This window comes from Urocampus carinirostris, chromosome 7, assembly GCF_059441175.1.
Source record: "Urocampus carinirostris isolate Australia breed hairy pipefish chromosome 7, RoL_Ucar_1.0, whole genome shotgun sequence".
In the NCBI taxonomy this organism is placed as follows: Eukaryota; Metazoa; Chordata; class Actinopteri; order Syngnathiformes; family Syngnathidae; genus Urocampus; species Urocampus carinirostris.
In genome coordinates this window covers 36617606-36638046 of record NC_142355.1, presented here as the reverse complement: position 1 = coordinate 36638046, position 20441 = coordinate 36617606, and the positions used below count along the sequence as shown (strand labels likewise).

General features: G+C 40.0%; 1 protein-coding gene across 1 annotated transcript; it reads left to right on the top strand.

Moving 5' to 3' along the window:
* The first annotated feature begins 15528 nt into the window (after window positions 1–15528).
* LOC148363209 (snaclec alboaggregin-A subunit beta'-like) lies at window positions 15529–20329 on the top strand. Its single transcript, XM_088340632.1, has 5 exons — window positions 15529–15622; window positions 16865–16950; window positions 17031–17159; window positions 20093–20195; window positions 20253–20329. Exons 1-5 carry the CDS (start codon window positions 15529–15531, stop codon window positions 20327–20329), a joined length of 489 nt encoding a protein of 162 aa, XP_088196758.1.
* Window positions 20330–20441: the final 112 nt, after the last annotated feature.

Below are 20441 nucleotides of genomic sequence, written 5' to 3'. Positions count from 1 at the left end.
CATTGGTCCCCCGGTTTGTGACACGATGGAGCGAGGATCCAGCCAAGAAACCTCTTCACATGTCTGCGTTGTTTGTGAAATGTTTTCATTTGTACGAATAAAGTTTTTTTCTTCCATCATTCAGATACTACTCTACACAGAGTTTGAACTTGAAGAAGGTTCTAGAAGATTAGGCCCCTCCGCTGCCCCCCTACCTGGCAAACAGAATACTCAACAACTCTTTACTCAATGACTCAAAGTTATTCCTGGCTCCTTATGTACTCTATGTTCTGAATTCCTGTTTGCGCTTTTTGTTTTCGAAACTTGACGAGAGCCCTCCCCCACCCTCCATTCGTCAACGTGGCTGAAAAAAGGCATCCCATAAATGTAGACTCAAATTGAATCTTGAAAAAATATATATATTCATAGAAAACGCATTAAGGAACAAAACATTAAGGTTTGTGAGACTCTTCAAGAACAGAAGCTATGTACTCTAACATGGGGTAAAATACACGTCCCTTCTTTATAATCTTGAAACATACACTGGATCTAAATGAACATGGCAGAGCGACAACACAAGGAACATTTCCACCAGTAAACTGAACAACGATGGAAGCCCTATGACGGTGACACCATAAAATATAATGTAAGCACATGTACTAGCTGCGAATGACCGATAACATAAAAGGAAGACAATGCAGGATATGATGGAACACTAACTAGCTCTAATTGAACAAAACACTAAAGGAAGATGGCACAGGATATGTACTCATGTGTGGATAGAACATTTACAACTGTGCCAGGAGGACGAGACTAGGCAACATAATGTTGGAGCACTAACTCGTGTTGAACAAAACATGAAAGTAAGACAACACAGGATATCTTGGAACACTACCTTGCTGTAACTGAACACAACATGAAATGAGAATGACATAGAATATCTACTCACACGTGGCTAGAACAATAACAAAAGTAATTGGACAAAGAGATGATAAAACAGAATCTTGTAACACTAGGAGGCTTTCACTGAACAAAACATGAAAGACAAAGACGTACACCCACCCACACACGGATAGAACAATAAAGAGCGTTACATGACGACAAGACTACAAAACATAATGTTGTCACAATAACTGTCTCTAACTGAACAAAACATGAAAAAGGGCAACCCAGTATATGTTGGGACACTACTTTGCTCTAACTAAACAAAACATGAAATGAGGATGACACTGAACGACATTTGAACGTGGATAGTACAATAAGCAATAATAATATTGTTGCTTAGACACAATACTATAAAAGGCAGTCTTGAAACACTAGCTGGAGGTAACTGACTAAAACATGAAGATAAAAGGCAGGATATGTACTCACATGGTGACGGAACAATAACAAAAGTGCCACGGCAACAAAATCATGATGCTTAATTTTGGAACACGACCTCGTTCTTATTGAACAAAAAAACAAAAGTAAGACAGCGACGGACAAGTAAGGAGCTTGCACTAATCAAAAAGACCATCAAACGTGAAATTGTAGCAATAAGTAGCTCCAAATGAACAAAACATGAAAGTAGAATAATTTAGGATATGTTGGAACACCAGCTATCTCTAACTGTACAAAACACGAAAGTGACATAATGCAAGATATGTACAACACTATTTAACTGTAACTGAAAAATAGATGGAAAGAAGACATATGTACATATAAGCTCCTCAATCATGGCTAGAACAATAACAAAAGTGCCAAGATGAAACATGCTTTCTCTTTCCATGCTTTCTCTTTCTTCGTCTCTCTTCCTTTCTCTCTTTTATTTCTTCCTTCCTTCTTTTCTTTTCTTCCTCCCCCTTCCTTCCCTCTCAGCTCAGGGATGCTGCTGGAAATGTGAATTTATCTATCTATCTATCTATCTATCTCTATCTATCTATCTTTTATCCAGTGAGAGTTTTCTCCTACTGGAACACAGTGAAAAGTTTGCCTCCAAACGGGACCGAAGGAATTTGTCGTACTGTGTCGGAGCGACTGTACAGCCGCAAAATGCTTGTGCGCTGTCGTCACGGCGACGACAGCTGTTGCCTTCAGGATGAAGAAGCTCCTTTGAGGGTGCCAGCCAGTCTGCAGGCCTGCAACCCGAGAGTCCCCCTGGGCGCTAACGCGCACGCGCTTGCTAACACACCAGCCCGCCCGCGCTCAGTCTTGTACTCGGTCCATTGTGAGGACATCAAGTGCGTTTACACGCAGGCGAAGATCCGATCGGAAACCGAAGACATATTTCAGACCCGCTCGTTTCATATAGGACTAAAGACATGACGCAGTTGTATCCATCCGTATATATTGTAAGTCCACAGTTGTATTCATCCATACAGTCAAACAAATCCATACATGTATTTTCTGTCTACATTTGTATTATTCCACATATGGTGGAAGCCGCAGTTGAATACATCCATATAAGGTTGGTTCCACAGTTAAATCAATCCATATATATTGTAAGTCCGCATTTGTAGTATTCCATATATGGTGGATGCAATCAATACAATCTATATCAAGCAATATATACACTATGTAAGTTTACATTTGGATATATCCAAATATAATGCAAGTCCATCGTTGTATCCCACCATATACTGTAGGTAGTTTAAGTCCACAGTTGTATCCATCCATTTATCGCGGAAGTCGCAGTTGTATTAGTTGTTGTTGTTGTGTCCATCTATGTGGAGTGTAAGTCGACAGTTTTATCCTTTTGAATACGGCGGATGCCAGCTTTGTTTCAATATATATATTTATCCATACATATATACGTATAGAGTAGGTCCACATACAATACAACATTGATGCATATGAGTTTGATACCACAGTTGTATTCGTCTATATATATTGTTTATCTATGCCTTTGGTCAGCACAACATGTAAACAGACAAGCTGCAGTCATATTTATCAATATGTAGTGTAAGTCCACAGTTGTATCCATCCATTTTTCATGGAAGTCGCAGCTGTATTAGTTGTTGTTGTATCCATCTATTTGGAGTGTAAGTCGTCAGTTTTATCCTTTTGAATACGGCGGATGCCAGCTTTGTTTCAATATATATATATATATATATATATATATATATATATATATATATATATATATATATATATATATATATATATATATATATATATATATATATATATATATATATATATATATTTACGTATATATATATATATATATATATTTACGTATATATATAATATATATATATATACAAATACAAATATATACAGGTATTGATGCATATGAGTTTGATGCCACTGTTGTATCTGTCTATATAAAGTGCTTATCTATGCTTTTGTTCAGCACATCATGTAAACAGACAAGCCGCAGTCATATTTATCAATATGTAGTGTAAGTCCACAATCGTATCTATACATATGTAGAGTAAGTCCACAGTTGTATTTTAAAGCAAACAAGCACAGTATTTTTATGATTTTGATGGGTGACATCAATGAAAACATCGTTAAATAATGTCAGAAATGAAATGCTGGAACAACTTCGATTTGAAGGTGGCAGTAGCTCAGGAGACAGAGAGGACACAAGTTCAATTCCCGGCTCCTCCTTGAGCAAGACACTGAACCCCCTAATACCCCCGAAAAGCTGGTAGTTGCCTTGAACGGGTGACACTGGTATCAGTGTGTGAGTGTGAAGCACATTGTAAAGCACTTTGGGAGATCTTTAGTGACTTCAATAGCGCTATATTAATGCAGATCATTTGGCCTTTTTATCACGATGTCCATGCCGCATCCTCCTTGTAATCACAATACTCACAACAACCGACTATTGTATACCCCAGGGTAGTCAAACAGGCGGCCCGCGGGCCGGATCTGGCCCGTTAAGGGATTGAATTCCTGCCATTCCTTCTGAAGTCTAGTATCAGTTCTTTTGTTTTCGTGGTGTTCAGTATGAGGTGGTTTTCTGAACACCACTTTGACAGGGACTCCACCTCTTCCCTGTACGCCGCCTCGTCCCCTTCAGAGATGAGGCCAATCAAGGTGGTATGGTCGGCGAACTTAATGATTGTGTTTGTGGGGTGGGTCAGTGAGCAGTCGAAGGTGTAGAGGGTAAAAAGCAGGGGGCTCAGTGCACAACCTTGGGGGGAGACAACGCTGAGGGAAGCACAAGAGAAAAATGAGCTGCAGGTTGAAATAAGTCCACTTAATGTCGCCAAAGCCAGGTGCCTCTCACAATGACACTGTAGTTGTATTTCTTTCTCTCTCTCTCTCTCTCTCTCTCTCTCTCTCTCTCTCTCTCTCTCTCTCTCTCTCTCTCTCTCTCTCTCTCTCTCTCTCTCTCTCTCTCTCTCTCTCTTCTCTCTCTCTCACTCACTCCCTTTTTCTCTCACTCTCTATCTCTCTCTCTTTCACTCTCTCTGTCTCTCTTTTTCTCTTTCTTTGTTCCTCTTTTTCTCTTTCTCTCTCTGTGTCTTTTAACCATCTTTTGCTCTCTCTTCCTTTTTTCCTTTTCTCTCTTTCTCCCCTTTTTGCTTTCTCTCCTTTATTTTCTCTCTCTCTCTCTTTCTCTTTGGATTTCTTTCTTTCTCTCTCTTTCTTTCCCCCTCTCTTACTATTTCTCTTTTCATCTCTTTTGTTTCTCACATTCTCTCTCCTTCTCCCTTTCTCTCTTTCTTTGTCCCACCCTCTCTCCATTTCTCTCCCTCTCTTTCTCTTATTTCTTTCTCTCTCTTTTTTTTCCCTCTCATCGACTAGTCTGGCCCCCAAGAGACTGTTTGTTCTATGGTGTGGCCCCCGCGTTAAAATGAGTTTGACACACCTGGTATACACAATTGGTTTTTTTTCCCATTACAAAGCGATTTCATCGGATCGCTCCAAAAATCCGACTTTCGATCCCAGTCCGACTATTTACTGAATGTAAACGTAGTCACTGTGAACTCGTTCCAATGGATGAAGGTATACATGCACGTCAAGCAGGGTGAGCTCTCGCTAAGCTACTAAACCTACAAAGTGAGGAGATTTTCTGCGGATGTGAGTGCGCGTGCGTGTACGTGCCATTTTGTGCACCCGCACTTCCCATGTGTTGTTTCCACTGAACGGCAACTGTCTCCACAACAAGCTCCGAAATCTGCAGCTGCTACTGACACGGCAAATGTGCAAACACCAACGTGCAGGCGAAAAATGCACACGCACAAATGTGGGGACGGATGTCCGTGTGACCTGCAGCAAAGCATGCTGGGACTATCAAGACCAGAATGGAGAGAGGACCCACTTGCGTTGCGTTTCTCACAAGTTTTTATTGGAAGGAAGAGAAAGGGTTGTGCCCACGATCCGGTGTTTGCTGGACGCGGAAAGCAAATCGCTCTGGTACTCGGAATGTGCTCCAAACGCGGAAGTGTATCTTCCGTGGTGAGCGATGGCGGTGTCAGTAGCTGGGACAGGAGAGCAAAAACGTGGCTGGGGTCGGAAGCAAGTCGTAAACCACAAAAGGAGAGAAGACGTGGTCGGAATAAAAAACGGATCGTACTTCGGGACGGGAGAGCAGACGTGGTCAGGATCAAAAACGGGTCGAAGCAGACGGGAGCAAAAAACGGGACAGGTGGGAGTCAGGGTCAAAAAATGCTTGCCTATTGAGTCACTGAGGTTCGCAGACGGACTGACCACAGGGGACAGACAGGACTGGGTTCAAATAGGGAGCCAATCAGAACCCGCGGCGGTTGGCTCCAAACAGGTGGGCACAGGTGATCCACATCGGTAATCATGACAGGGACGTATTGCAGTTGATGTAGTAAGGCACCGCGCCTCTTGTTGGTGACTCTGAGCTCGTAATTTAAGTGTAATATTTCACTACAGGAGGTCACTGTAGCCTGGAGAAATAACTGGAAAAAGACACAGTTGGCAAAATTCCAAAGCTTACATCTAAAGAACAAGAAAGCTGGATATACTTGGAGCGGTTGAAAAGAGCCATCAATTGGAGTTTGTCAGAGCTGGTGTAAGCAGTTAACTTTGACAGCTAGCAAAACAAGCTACTAAAACGGCCTGAAAAAGAGCTACATATAAAAAGCAGCAAGAGGCATACCATAGCCTGCATTCAAGTCACTAACATGGGTGGCTAGAGAAGGAAACACTGATTAAAAAGTGCCTGATGCCTAAGTGACAGGACTTGGTGACAATCACCTTTATGACTAGGTTAGGACACTGAAGGACAGAGTAAGAGCAGATAACAATTATAGTAACTGCAAGTGAAAAACTGTAGCCTGCGGCCAAGTGCTGAACATGAGTGGCAAGAGAAGGAAACCATTGGGGGTGAAAAAAAAATCACCTGATGCCTGCACGACAGGACCTGGCGACCGTCACATGAATGACCGGCTGTATACGCTGAAGGACGAAGAAGAAGCAGCTAACAATAACAAAAGTGGTGAGCCAAAGCCTCCAGCCGAATGGCTAACATGAGTGGCTAGAGAAGGAAACGGTGGGGAAATAATCTGAATGACCGAACTTGGCGATCATCACATGCATGACCACCTGTGAACGCCCACAAAGAAGGAGCAGCTATAACAATTGTGGCTAGAAGTGATCTATAAAATGCATCCAAGTGGGTATCATGAATGTCTAGAGAAGGAAACAGTGGAAAAAAGTGGAAGATACCTGACTAGCGGGACTTAGTGGCCATCGCACACATGGTCAGCTGTGAATGATTTAATCCCACCCATTTAGGAAGTGTGTCGTTTGTGTGTGCAAGGCAACAGGTGACACACGCTTGCACACACGAAGTGCGTGATTGGCCCACCTGCCCCACCTGTCAATCATCGAGCAGCTGCCATGTTTGCGAGGCGGCCATGCGCGTGTGAAAAATGCAGAGGCTACAAAGTCAAAATAGCGCCTCCTAACCATGGCCGGTCATTCAAAACTTTGTGCTAACGCTAACACTAAAATAACAAAATAACGTATGGTAAATACATGTTATATACGTGCATTTGATTTAAACATGTTAAAAATAAACATGCATGGGGAAAATGACATTAACCTTTAGTGTGATGTGACTTGGCCTGGTTGATTGGAGTAGCGGGTGGATGCAGAGGGTAAAGGAGAAGGCGACAGCGTTTTCTGACTCAGAGTGACGCAACTCAGAAGTTAGTGTTGGATTCAGTATTTTAGGTGAAAGGTGGTGCTGCCGCCTCATTCGATCTTGGGACACACACAAACAGTCCGACAAGCCTATTTATGTTATTTATGTTAATTTTTGTAAACTTCATAATTTTTTGTCGCCTTTACGGGTTTTTGGAATGGTTTGAGAAGTGAAGAGAATACAAAAATGGAAAGCTAAAGATAAAAAAAAGAACAAAACAGCTTCACGTGAGCTGGAAATTTTTATGTTCCCATAAACATTTATCACGTAAACCTTTCCTTCCTTCCTTCCTTCCCTCTTTCCTTCTTTCTTTTGTTCCTTCCTTGCTTGCTTCCTTCCTTGCTTCCTTCCTTCCTTCTTTTCTTCTTTCCTTTCTTCCTTTTACTCTCTTTGTTGCTCTTTGTCCCTCTCTTTTTAATTCTTCTCTCTTTCTTTCATTCTTTTCTATTCTTCCCTCTTTCTCTTTCTCTGGGTCTCTCTTTCTCTAGTCTCTCCTCCTCTTTGTCTCTCGCTCTCTCATTTTCTTACTTTTACTCACTCTCTTTCTTTGTCTCTCCCTTTTTTTCCCACTCTCTTTTTTCCTCTTTCTATCGATGTCCCTTTCTCTCACACTGCCTCTTTCAATCTCCCTCTTTGTGGCTCTCTACATCCTTATTTATTGCTTTGTTTTTCTCTCAATCTTTTTCTTTCTTTCTTTCTTTCTTTCTTTCTTTCTTTCTTTTGTTCTTTCTTTCTTTCTCTCTTTCTTTTTTGTTTTCTTTGTTTCTCTCTTTTTCTCTTCATTTCTTCAATTCTTTCTTTATTCCTCTCTTTCTTTTTTCTTTCTCTCTTTTTTCCCTCTTTTCTGGCTTCTTTCCTTGCTTTAATTCTCTCTTTCCTTTCTTCCATTCTTTCTTTATTTGTTTCCTGGTTTCTTTCTTTCTTTCTATCTATATTTCTGTCTTTCTATCTTGCTATATTTCCTTCTTCTATCTTTACTTCTTTCTCCCTTTCTATCATTCTCTCTTTCTTTCTTTCTCTCTTTCTATCTCTCTGTCTTTCTTCCATGCTTTGTCTTTCTTCGTCTCTCTTTCTTTCTCTCTTTCTCTCTTTTATTCCTTCCTTCCTTCCTTCTTTCCTTCCTTCCTTCTTTACTTTTCTTCCTCCCCCTTCCTTTTACTCGCTTTTATCCAGTGAGAGTTTTCTCCTACTATGTGGCTCCAAAATTAAATTGAGATTGACACCCCTGTGTTACACAATAATGCGACATCTAATGGTCAAATAGCACACACTGTCCCTTTATTGTATGTGCAGCCCACGTTAGTTGTGTATTCACTAATTACTGATTCATGTATTCATTCTCATATTCATTCTTAATGTTTTATATTTTACTATTAAGGCAGTGTTTCTCAACTAGTGGTTCGGGACCCAAAAGCTTGTCACGGACTTGTTTTCAGTGGATCAAAATATTGTTAAAAAGAAGGAAAAACAGAGGGTCAATTCCACTCATCAACATTAGATGTCAATAATACTTTGCTGTTTGAGAGGGACCAGATCTCATTGTATTGTGATTTCGTTGGTTTTATTTCTTGTTTCTTTTAGGTTGTGGATATTTCAAAGCAGTTATAGGGGGTGGCTTACATTCGAAGTAGGCTTATATATGAGGTACTTGAAGTACTTTTGGTTTTGCTGGTCATTTTGTTTTTTGTTTTTTTTAAAAAAGAAAGGTGAAATGTAGCATATGTGCTTTAAACAGCACAATCCTTTCACTGAATACGTTTTATAAGTGAAATTGTTCTTGATTTGGGTCGCGACTAGATAGATAGATAGATAGATAGATAGATAGATAGATAGATAGATAGATAGATAGATAGATAGATAGATAGATAGATAGATAGATAGATAGATAGATAGATAGATAGATAGATAGATAGATAGATAGATAGATAGATAGATAGATAGATAGATAGATAGATAGATAGATAGATAGATAGATAGATAGATAGATAGATAGATAGATAGATAGATAGATAGATAGATAGATAGATAGATATAAGGATAGATATAAGGATAGATAGATAGATAGATAGATAGATAGATAGATAGATAGATAGATAGATAGATAGATAGATAGATAGATAGATAGATAGATAGATAGATAGATAGATAGATAGATAGATAGATAGATAGATAGATAGATAGATAGATAGATAGATAGATAGATAGATAGATAGATAGATAGATAGATAGATAGATAGATAGATAGATAGATAGATAGATAGATAGATAGATAGATAGATAGATAGATAGATATAGTCTACTGAGTTTGAGAACCCCGCTTTATTGCGGAGTTAACAAAAAATTGGGTAAGGTGCTTCAGTCGTTGTCGTTTCACGGCGGCTTTGAACTTGCAAGTCCAAAGTCTGGCGGACCTCAATCCGGGTCATCCAAACGGCACCGCACCCCCCAAAGAAGTCCTGATCCCGTGCAGATGTTGGTCGACCGTCTCAAATGTCGTCCGTCTAATTGATCGGCAAAAGTGGCGCTAAGCCCGTCTGAGCTCTCGGGTTCCCCGGCCCTGGCGTGAGGCGTTCACGGACTCCCGGCCGCCCGGGCGGGGGAAGACGATCCCGGCTGGGAATTAAAGGGAGGATGCGGCGTTAATGACGTTAATCCGGCCATCTGGACCCGCCCATTGTTGGACATTGATGTTCTTGTCCATTGGGCCGAAGATCATGGGAAGGGGCTTCCTCTTTTGTTTTGCTTTCATTTGCCGGGGGATCCTTGACAGATGGAGCTCCGTGATGAAAATGGGGGCCCGTGATGGCGAGGGCTTCGGTGGGAGGGAAGAAAAGACATTCGAAAACTGCTTTCAGAATAAGTAGTTTACAGGTAAATGGCCGGTTGGGCTTCCCGGGGTCTTCAAAGAGGGATCAAAGACCCGTTCCTGCCACAAACTAGCTTGAATCGGAGAAAACAAGAAACAAAAAAAGCGACGGAAAAAAATAGAAATCAAATTACAAATAAAATAGACACAAAAATACATAAAAAAGGCAAACATATTAAATCAAAAAGAAAAAGTAAATAACGCCTTGTTATCCAAACCGTCCAAATTGGAGTCGTCGATGCAGTTCTTTTGCATAACACGGGAGAGCGCCAACCTCCACTTTGACCATCCTCCAAATGTCAGGTTTAACCTTTAAGTGACAGTGTGTAATATTTAGTGCCTCCTAGTGGTACCAAAACAACATTGATTTGAATGATGGGAAAAAATACATAAACTATCACACCAAAGCCATTTTGTGAATGTTTACAATTTGAGCAATTTGTATTTCTTTTACAGAGTGGAATCCCAACAAACTAGTAGTTACCGCCATGTTTGTCATGCATCTACGCTCGGTGTAATATTTATGTAGTATTAGTAGTTTGTTTTATATTTTAATGTAGTGATGTTTCTGTAGTATTTATTAAGAAGTATTTCCAAAATCTTTCCATTATAGCATCTCTGCAGTATTTTTGGAGTATTTTTTTTAATTTCTGTTGTATTCCTGTTGTAATATTTTTGTAGTACTTATATTGTCATAGTAATTTTTAGTACTTCTATAGTATTTGTTTCTTTTCAAAATTACATCAAAATAATATGAGGGCTTTGTCTTTAAATGAACAGTGCGTCTTCTTCTTCTTCTTCTTCTTGTTCGCTTCTTTTTCTTCTTTTCTGTATTGTTCATCTTCATCTTCTTTTTCCTTTTCTCCTTCATCTTATTAGTCTTCTTCATCTATTTCATCTTCTTGTCTTTATTGTCTTGATCATCTTCTTCCTATTTTTCTTTAGCTTTTTTGTCTTGTTCTTCTTCTTCCTCGTCTTCTTCTTTGTCTTCTTTTTTTCTTCCTTATCTTCTTCTCCTTTGTCTTCTTCCTCTTCTTCCTATTCTTCTTTGCTTCTTCATCTTCTTTTTTGTCTCGTTTATCTTCTTCTTTTTCTTCTTCCTTTTTTTCTCTGTCTTATTCATCTTCTTCATCTTTTTTGTCTTCTTGTCTTCTTTGTCTGGTTCATCCTCTTTGTCTTCTTCCTCTTCTTCTTTGTCTTCTTCTTCATGTTGTTCATATTCTTCTTCTTCCTCATCTTCTTCGTCTTCTTCCTCATCTTCTTCCTCGTCTTCTTTCTCGTCTTCTTTTTCTTTGTCTTCTTCTTCTTTGTCTTTGTCCTTGTCGTGTTCATCTTCTTCTTTTTTCTCATCTTCTTGCTCTCTGTCCTCTTCTTGTTCTTCTTCTTTGTCTTTTTCTTCATCTTGTTCATCTTCTTTGTCTTCTTCCTCAACTTATTCATCTTTTTCTTTTTCTTCTTCTTTGTCTTCTTCCTCAACTTATTCATCTTATTCCTCTTCTTCTTCTATGTCATCTTCCTCATCTTGTTCATCTTTGTTGTCCTCCTCATCTTCTTCTTCTTTTTTTCTTCTTCTTCTTCCTTGTCTGCTTCGTTGTATTCTCCTTCTCCTTTAAGAAGTAACAGGAGTAGAAAGAGATTTTTTGAGTGGCCCGATGGATGAGTGCTTGCCACTATTTTTATCTGGCTAGCGTTATGTGACCTTTGCCGGCTATTTTTTTCAAGCTAAAGCTGCTTGGAAATTTTCAGAATTCTTCGAGCCGATCCGTGACACACAATCGCTTCCTCTCCCTCACGTTTGAATTCTGCCCTTGCTGAACACCACCAAAGGGGGCGCTGAAAATCAAGTTTGGTCAAGTTTAAAGTGACAGTGTGTAATAAACCAGCACAAGAGATGAACTCACAATTCGGGACCAATCTTACAAAGCCTCACTTACAAATCTAACAGAAACTTTGAAATGCTAACCGCTAAGCAAAAAATTGGGGGGAAAACATAGAAGAAGGCATCGACAACAGCTTTGACTGTATCCCCTACCGTGGTTGGTCCGAGAATGACACAATGCAAAAAATTTTGACAGTTGTGTACTATAATTACAAATGTATTTAAAAAAAATCATTTTTGCTTAGCATTTGAATGAGTCAGGTTGTGTTGAATTCAAGTACTGTATTTCTAAACCACTAGGTGTCGCTATACAATATTTACTGCGCCTTAATAAAAAGTAAACAGCACTTAAAATAAGGAAATTGTGTAATATTTGGCTTTCAGATGTTTCTTTCTCATCTGGCCCAACCTGATTTTGTCTCGCGAACTGGTTGTCCCTAATAAACGCTCGTAAGAATTGTCGATTGTCAAGTTTGACGGCGCAATGTAAACTCGCGTGTGTAATTATGTCTAAATGAAGGAATAAAATTTTTAAGGTTGGGCTCAATTGACGCACCTGTCGGAATTTGATCTCAAACGTTTCTTTGTACTTCCATTTTTACGATTATTCCGACTCAGATTCCCGATTTAGAGATCGCTATCGATAAAAATTGGATTCTAATGAATTTATTCTGATAGCTACCTGGTTCCAATGAATGGAACTGTAGTGTGTTAGCTCTGTAGTGTTAGCATGTCAACATTAGCCAAGGTCCAGCTAGCGGCTAATATAAACTGGACTAAATGTCAAAGTACAAGTTTACGGATTAAAACAGCTCAACTGCAATAAGTTAGCTTTGTTGTATTAGCATGTAAACAATACCCAAGGTCCAACTAGCGCCAAACAAAAATATTGTGATCGAGCAAATGGAATGTCACACAAGGTTTGTGTTTACGAATCAAAATGGTTCAACTTCAATAAGTTAACTCTGCCCTGTTAGCACTTAAACATTAGCCAATGTCCAGCAAGCAACTTGAAGATCAAAATGAATTCTTGTCACAAAGAAAGTAGGAGTTTACGGATTAAAAAAGCTCAACTGCAGTAAATTAGCTCCGTCGTTTTAGCATATAAACATTAGCCAAGATCTATCCAGCAGATTATAAAATCTTCGAGATCGAATGGACTTCATGTTGCACACAAAATACGTGTTTACAAATTGAAACAATTAAACTGCGGTAAGTTATCTCTGTACTGTTAGCATGTACAAATTAGCGAATCTAGCACTTCACATAAGCTTTGGGGATGAATGGACTGAATATCCCACACAGAGGAGATGTTTACAAATTAAAATGGCCCAGCTCCAATAAGATAGCTCTGTAGTGTTAGCATGTAAACATTAGCCCAAGTCCAGGTAGTGGCCAACAAAAACCTCAAAATCGTCCAAAATAATGTCACAGAAAGTAAAGCAAAATTGGTACTGTTAGTATGTAACCATCAGCCAAAGTCCAGCTAGCAGCTAAGAAAAACTTCAGGATCTAACAAATTACGTCTTTACGAATTAAAACGGCTCATTCGTAGTAAGTTAGCTCTGTGCCGTAAACATTTAAATATTTGCCCAAGTGGGCTAACGGCTAAGAAGATCTTTGGGGATGAACGGACTGAATGTCATACACAAAGTACATGTTTACGAATCGAAATGTCTCAAGTTAGCGTTGTAGTGTTAGTATTAGCTAAAGTCCAGCTCAAAACAAAATTTTTACCTCCATGTCCTTCCTTCTCGGACGCAAAATGCCAAATAAGCTGCTGCATCGTGCACACACTCGAGCCCCCGAGTGAATGCCAGCTTTGAACTGCTCGCTTCACCTTTGACGTCAACACAACTTTGCACTTTCTGCCAAATGTTTTCTTTTTCTTTTTTCTTTTCACCGAAACATAAAACACTTTTCAGCACAAAAATGTCGGTGCCAAAAATTCGGTAGATCCCTATTCTATTGTTACCTGGTATCAGTATTTTTTTTTACCTTGGGGATTCAAGATTCAAGTCATGTCAGGGTATTTTGCAGCTGTTTTTTCAAGTAAAAATGGCAGAATTATTCGCTAAGACAACACAATACTTGACCTTTTTTAGAAATATTGCCAGAACAAGACATCTCATGGTACCACAATACCTCTCAAAAGTAATCAATACAGCCCAGGAAATCATGGGCTGCTCTCTACCTAGTCTGAAGGAAGATTATTCGGAATTTAATAGAGCTTTTAGTTTTTCACACACTTGGAAATTCGTTGTCAGGTGAAATCCCCCAAATTCCCATTATTATACTTACTATCTCAACAGCACAGCCCGGGGAATCATGGGCTGCTGCCTAGTCTTAGGACAAGGCCACTGAACCAATCACTGTTGGCCACACTCTGACGTTTTGTATCTGTACCTTTTACTGTCCTACATTTATAATTGTGTTAGCAAAAAACAATACTTGACATTTTTTTGGCCTATACATGATTTCTGGCAATACTTGTTCTGTAAAACCTGACAAAGTCATCAACACTCGCCAGACAATCATGAGATGCTCTCTGCCAAGTCTATAGGAAAATTACCTAGTGTTTTCCTGACACAAGGAAACCCGAAATCAGGTCAGATTCCATAAATTCCCATGAAAATACTCTGTCATCAACACAGCCCAGGAAATCAAGGTCTGGTCTCTGCCAAGGCTGAAGGACAATGCCTCATAATTGATCATTGTTGTCCAGACTCAGACTTTGAGTATCAGTACTTTTTACTCTTCTATTACGACTGAGTAAACATTTTTAACAGTTTTCCATCATTTTGCCCTGACATTGTGTAATACACACATAGTTAAAAAACAGCCCAGAAAATCATGGGTTGGCCTCCGCCCAGTCTGGAGGACACTGCCTTTGGACTAATCACTGTTGGCCAGATTCTGAACTTGTGTATTGGTACTTTTTACTCGAAACTTGTTTTACATGAAACGATAATTGCCTTGTATCAATTTGCCGATATTTGAGGTCATGCTTACTCTGTAAAACCTTACAGAGTTATCAACACAGCCTAGGATATCATGGGCTTCTCATGCCCAATAGGAAGGACAATGCCTCTGAGCAAATTACTGTTGGCCAGACTCTGACTGTGAGTATCGGTACTTCAAAACTTTGTTTGCATGAAGGAATACCCGACCTTTTTCTATATAATTTTGTCAGGATGTGACTTCTTGCAATACGTAAACTGAATTTTTCAGCACAGTCTAAGGAATCATGGGCTGCATGGGAGATCATTTGGAGATGCTAAGAAAGTGGACATGGAGTCAGAGCTTGAAAATTCCTCTATTGTTGACTTGAGTACCAAAATGTTCTCTGTCAACGAAACGTTGAAACGTTCTTAGGAAGGTGTGATAGTCAACTTTCGACATTCTCGAGATGTTTTGAAAATTCTCATTTTATGTCTCTGTATACTTAAATGGACATTATGTTAGACTAACAAAATCCAACATTTCCGCTCCCCCACGGGCCTTTAAAAGGGCTGCTTTAGCATCACCGGTGTCATAGCCCAAAGCTAATTTTGCATCGAGCCTGCAACGGTAAGTTCTTCAAACGGACGTAGAAAAGAATAATGTACATTTGTCAGAAATGTCAAAAATGAGAAGTAGAAGTAGAAATAATGATGGACCACCCCCAACAATTTGTCAATACTTTTGCAGATGGAGTCAACGCTGCGCTGGAGTTTTCTACTTTTTGGGATCTCTGGACTCTTCACCGGAGCAGTAAGTCCAAATTTCAGTTTTAGGGTCAAGGGTACGTTTTTTCATTCTTCAACAATTTTCTTCTTCTTTTTCTTAGTTGTCCAGGATGCAGATTGCGAAAAAAGGTGAGAGACATATTGGTAGTTTCTCAGGGCCATCACCTAAAATCTAAAATCAAACAACCAATGGGATATAAGGGACAGAAACCAAAATAGATTTTGCCCCGGTTTCTCAAAACGTCTTTTTATTCTAAGGAATTCGGACGCTGATCCAGGTTAGGAGTATGCAACATTTCAAAGGGGCACACTCAAAAATAAGAAAACCACACGAGGTCAACAACACTTTCTTAGCTTATTATTTTGGAGATAAAACTGGTTAAAAAGAGGTTAAAAAGACGACCTGGTGCTTGTTGTTTAGTTAAAAAACATCTTTTTCAAGAGGTTAAAAAAAATATCTTTTTTGGGAAGGAGTTTCTAACATTTTGAAAGACACTCAAACATAACAACAATGCTTTCTTATCTTATTAAAAAGAAAACGTGATTCCAGTCGAAAATGTGTTTATTTGGTTGAAAAAAAGACTCTTCAAGAGTTTAAAAGTACATCTTTTGGGGAGGGAGGTCTGACGTTTGAAAGGAACACACTCATAAATAAGAGAACACACAGGGACAATAAAACTTTCTTAGCTTGTTAAACGTCAAGAATAAAATTGGTTGAAAATAAATTTTCTGTCCAAATGTGTTTATTTGGTTGAAAACCTTTTTTTTTTTCAAGACGCTAAAACACATTTTTTAAGGTTGGGGTTTTTTAAATTTCAAAGGAACACACTCATAAATTGTATAACACGCCAGGACAACAACACCTTCTCAGCTTATTACTTTGACACGCGGAAATAAGATAAAACCTGTTGAAAAAACGCTAAAAAGACAACCCGGTTTCGTCCAAAAGACGTATTTATTCCGTTAAAAAGCTGGAAAACCACGTCTCTAACATTTCAAGGGAACACCCTCATAAATGGTAGAACACGCCAGGACAACAACATCTTCTTAGCTTTTTACTTAGATGTGCGGATATAAGATAAAACCTGTTGAAATGATACCACAATTTACCAGCATCATTTAGATAGGAAAGTTCAGCTGTTGCTTTCAGGCAAAGGTTGGCCATCTCGTGGAAAGACAACACTTTACTCTTTATGGTCCCTACAATGGTTAATATTTCACTTTGTAGCAAATCAATTATCGCGACATAGTTCCAAAAACAACCTTTTTTTTTTTTTTTTTTTTGCGGCGGGTTTCAGACAACAACTGCCCCAAAGGCTGGACTCAATTGGATTGCACCTGCTACATCTACCAGGCCGACAAGAGATCCTTCATTGACGCAGAGGTGAGGAAAACCTCGTAGGGTTTTTGGAGGTCCGCCGAAAAGTCGTCAGGTCCCCAATGGGTTTTTATTGTGTTCCACAGAGCATCTGCAACGTTTTGGGTGGCAATCTGGTGTCTATCCACAGTCCCCTGGAAAACGATTTCGTCACTGAACTGCTCAGAGCCCGCAACGGCAGTAACGCCTGGATCGGACTCAGCGACGCTATTAATGTGAGACCCTGTCGGTACAAAGTGCTGTCACCGGTAAAACCGGAACAGGATCAGGACCCAAACGCTTGGCGTTCTCACACAAGCCTTTTATTTTACGGGAAATGGGGAGTCATGCACATTAGGCAGCCGGTCTGGCATGGAAAGACAGGAAGCCAGAGACCGACGAGACCGATTCCAATTGCCTGAGATGATGTGGGACAGATGGGGTCGATACGGGACAGGAAGGGACAGACAGGATGGATAACGAATCAGGATATTGAAAATTAACAGGAGAAACTAGACGGGAAGGAAAATAATAAACAGGACAAAAATAGATGGAAACTAAACCGAAATCAAACAGGACAAGACAAACGAGAACAATACTGGACAGGAAATAGCAACAGGTACATGATCGTGTCGAAACCCACGTCTTGCGCACTGAGCTTAAAAATGCGGAAAGCCAATCTGTTGCCATTTAGGCGCCATGGCAATCGTGACACGGCGGAATAGGGGGAGCTGAGTGATTTGAAAATGGCGAAAGCAAGAACTGTTTCAAATACAGTCCAAATGCCAAACCAAAGATAATAAAAGAAGAGTTTGTGCTCTAAGAAATGCCAGTTAGTGCATGCGCCACAGAAACAGCTTGACAGAATCTGCAATGATGATTTCTGTCAGAAGATGGCGTCTGCAAGTTTAACATTTTGAACATACGGACACTTGTGAAATACAAAGGTGAACCTTTCCTATACTGTACATAGGGACAGATATTTTCTTTTCAGTTTTGTGACCTTGTTTATGGTGGTACTTGCCCTGGGTAAGTCCTTGTTTAAAGGGACTTGTAGCGTCTGCCAGAGGGCAGAAAGGAAAAGAGGTGGTGGCCAGGGTGACGTCAACTTCCTAGTGTCTTAAAAACCCAAACGCTCTGGTAAACTCCAGGTGATCTTTCTTAATACTAGGCAGAGTGCTCTCCATGATTTCTTGGGCTGTGCGGATGACTGTTTTTACAGTCTTACAAAGCGTGTGAAAAATTTAATTTTGCTTTGTTGTTTTGGTCGCTTTTTGAGTTATTTTTTTGGGATGTTTCTGTCATTTTTTCACGTCGATTTTTATAGTTTGGGGGGGTTGTTCTAGGGGTTGTTTTTTGGTCGTTTTTTGGTCATTTTTCGTTTTTAAGTTTATTTTGTGGTCTCTTTCCTGTCGTTTTTTATCTTTTTTTCTGTCATTTTTCCACTTTTGAGTAATATGTACTTTTTACTACTTTTCAGCACTTATACAGGTTTTTTAACACCCTTTTATGCTTTTCAGTACTTATTTTTATATTATTTGTCACAGTTGCCATGGCACCCAATTGACCACGCCCGTGTGGCGCCAGCTGCAGCTTGTTGACAGATTGGCTCCCTGTCAGTATTTAAATCCAGTCCTGTCAGTCCCCTTTTGTCGGTCCGTCTGCGAATCTCTGTTTTTACACGGCAAGACCTTTTTTTGCCTGTCCCGTTTTTTGCTAGTGTTTGTCAGCCGCCACGATCTGTTTTGATCTCGACCACGTCTGTTCTCCCATCCCGAATAACGATCCGTTTTTTATCTTGACCACGTCTACTCTCCTCTCCTGGCTTTCGACTTGTTTCCAATCCCGACCACGTTTTTGCTCTCCTATCCCGGCTACTGACCTGTTTTTTTTCTCGCTCCCGACACCGCCATCACTCGCCAGAGCGACCTGCTGCCAATCACGTGTGCAATCCTTTCCCTTCTTCCCAATGACACTGTGAGAAACGTTACGCGAGTGGGTCCTGTCCCCGTTCTGGTCATGACACTGTTTGATAATTGTTCAGTAGTTTTCCACTCTTTTCAATGCGTTTGTACTTTTTCCATACTTTTCAGTACTTTAGTTATTTTTCAAACTTTTTAGTGCATTATTTTTTCCGTATTTCTGCATTTTTGGGTCATTTTCTTGGTAGATTTTCATTTCAAGGTTCAATTTTTGATCTTTTTCTTGGTTTTACTAGCAGTAAGGAGGAGGCTAGAGAAGCCATGTTCAGAATAAATCATGTTCACTGCTCCATTCATGTTTAGTTAAAAGTTAATACGAGCAATTGATCTGAATGAAAAATATTCTTTTTTTTAGTCAGCAAATATTTAGTTTCTTTTGTCGTTTATATCTTGTGTATTATTGATTGTTTGTTAATTTGTTCCTGATTAATCGATTTCTGGTGGCACGGCAGCTGGGTGGTCAGCGAGAAGCCCCATGGTGCAAACGTTCTGTAAAGTAGGCTTAAATGTATGTGCTCGAAAGTGTGTATTTCTAATCAGTGGTGGCCCTTTTTACGTTACCTAGTTTTCCTGTCTTCGTTTAGTAGTCTACTGTTCTAGGGGGGAGGGGGTGGCGTGTAATTCTCTTTGTCTCAGTACTCTTCCACCCTTGTGATTTCAATAAAACATGCAGGCAGAAGGGGGGAGGGTCAGAAAGAGCTGGGCTGGCGAGCTGAAAGTAGGTAAAATTGCCTTCTCCACTGACCTTCTTTCTTTCTCCAATTGCAATTGAAAAGAAACCCAAAAAGTCTTTTTCTGAATTTTTTTCTACGATTAGTCAAGATTTTTTAAGCTCTCCCACACGTAAGTGGTCATTTAGACCCGACAGGTTCAGGGTTAGAGTACAGATACCGCGACCTCCCAATGTGGAATTTGCATGTTATCTTTTTTTGTTAAAATTTTTCAGAACGTTGAAATGTTTTTATCAGAGGTATTCTTGTGATGCACCCCAGAATGTGTTCCATGTGGGCCGCAGGTAAATTGAGTTTGAGACCCCTGCACGACTGTCTTGTTACCTGGTGAGGGACCGAGAATGTTCAGTCCGTAGGGAATGAAAGGTTTACGAAACATTTGGAGGCCACGCAACTGTAAGACAGTACCCAGTTTTTCCACTACCGATCCCGCCTCTCGATCTTTTCATTCTCCAGCAAGACGACAACTATATTTGGACTGACGGCACCCCAGAAGATTTCCTAAACTTTCAGCAACCCATGGGCATGGGTGGCGACTGCGTCGAGATCCAATCAGAGGGTGAGTGCCGACCTCGGGGTTCCAGACTCCATCCAATCTCAACATGTTTTCTTGCAGCAGGAAACTGGATGGATATGGATTGCAAATTCCTTACCCCCTACGTTTGCATCAGGGAACTGCATCAGCCCTGGTGACCTCGCCGGTTGCTTGCAAGTTCAGCTAAGGGACATCACTAAATCTTTAAGGTGTCTTTGTTCTCGTTGTCCTTGGCGAGTCTCGAACCAATAAAAAAATTGGTCTGTCTTG

Coding starts and splice junctions, on each gene's coding strand:
- LOC148363209 (XM_088340632.1), top strand. CDS start 15,529: ATGGAGTCAACGCTGCGCTGGAGTTTTCTACTTTTTGGGATCTCTGGA. Junction 15,623..16,864: donor TTTCAGTTTTAGGGTCAAGG/GTACGTTTTTTC, acceptor GGCGGGTTTCAG/ACAACAACTGCCCCAAAGGC. Junction 16,951..17,030: donor GATCCTTCATTGACGCAGAG/GTGAGGAAAACC, acceptor TGTGTTCCACAG/AGCATCTGCAACGTTTTGGG.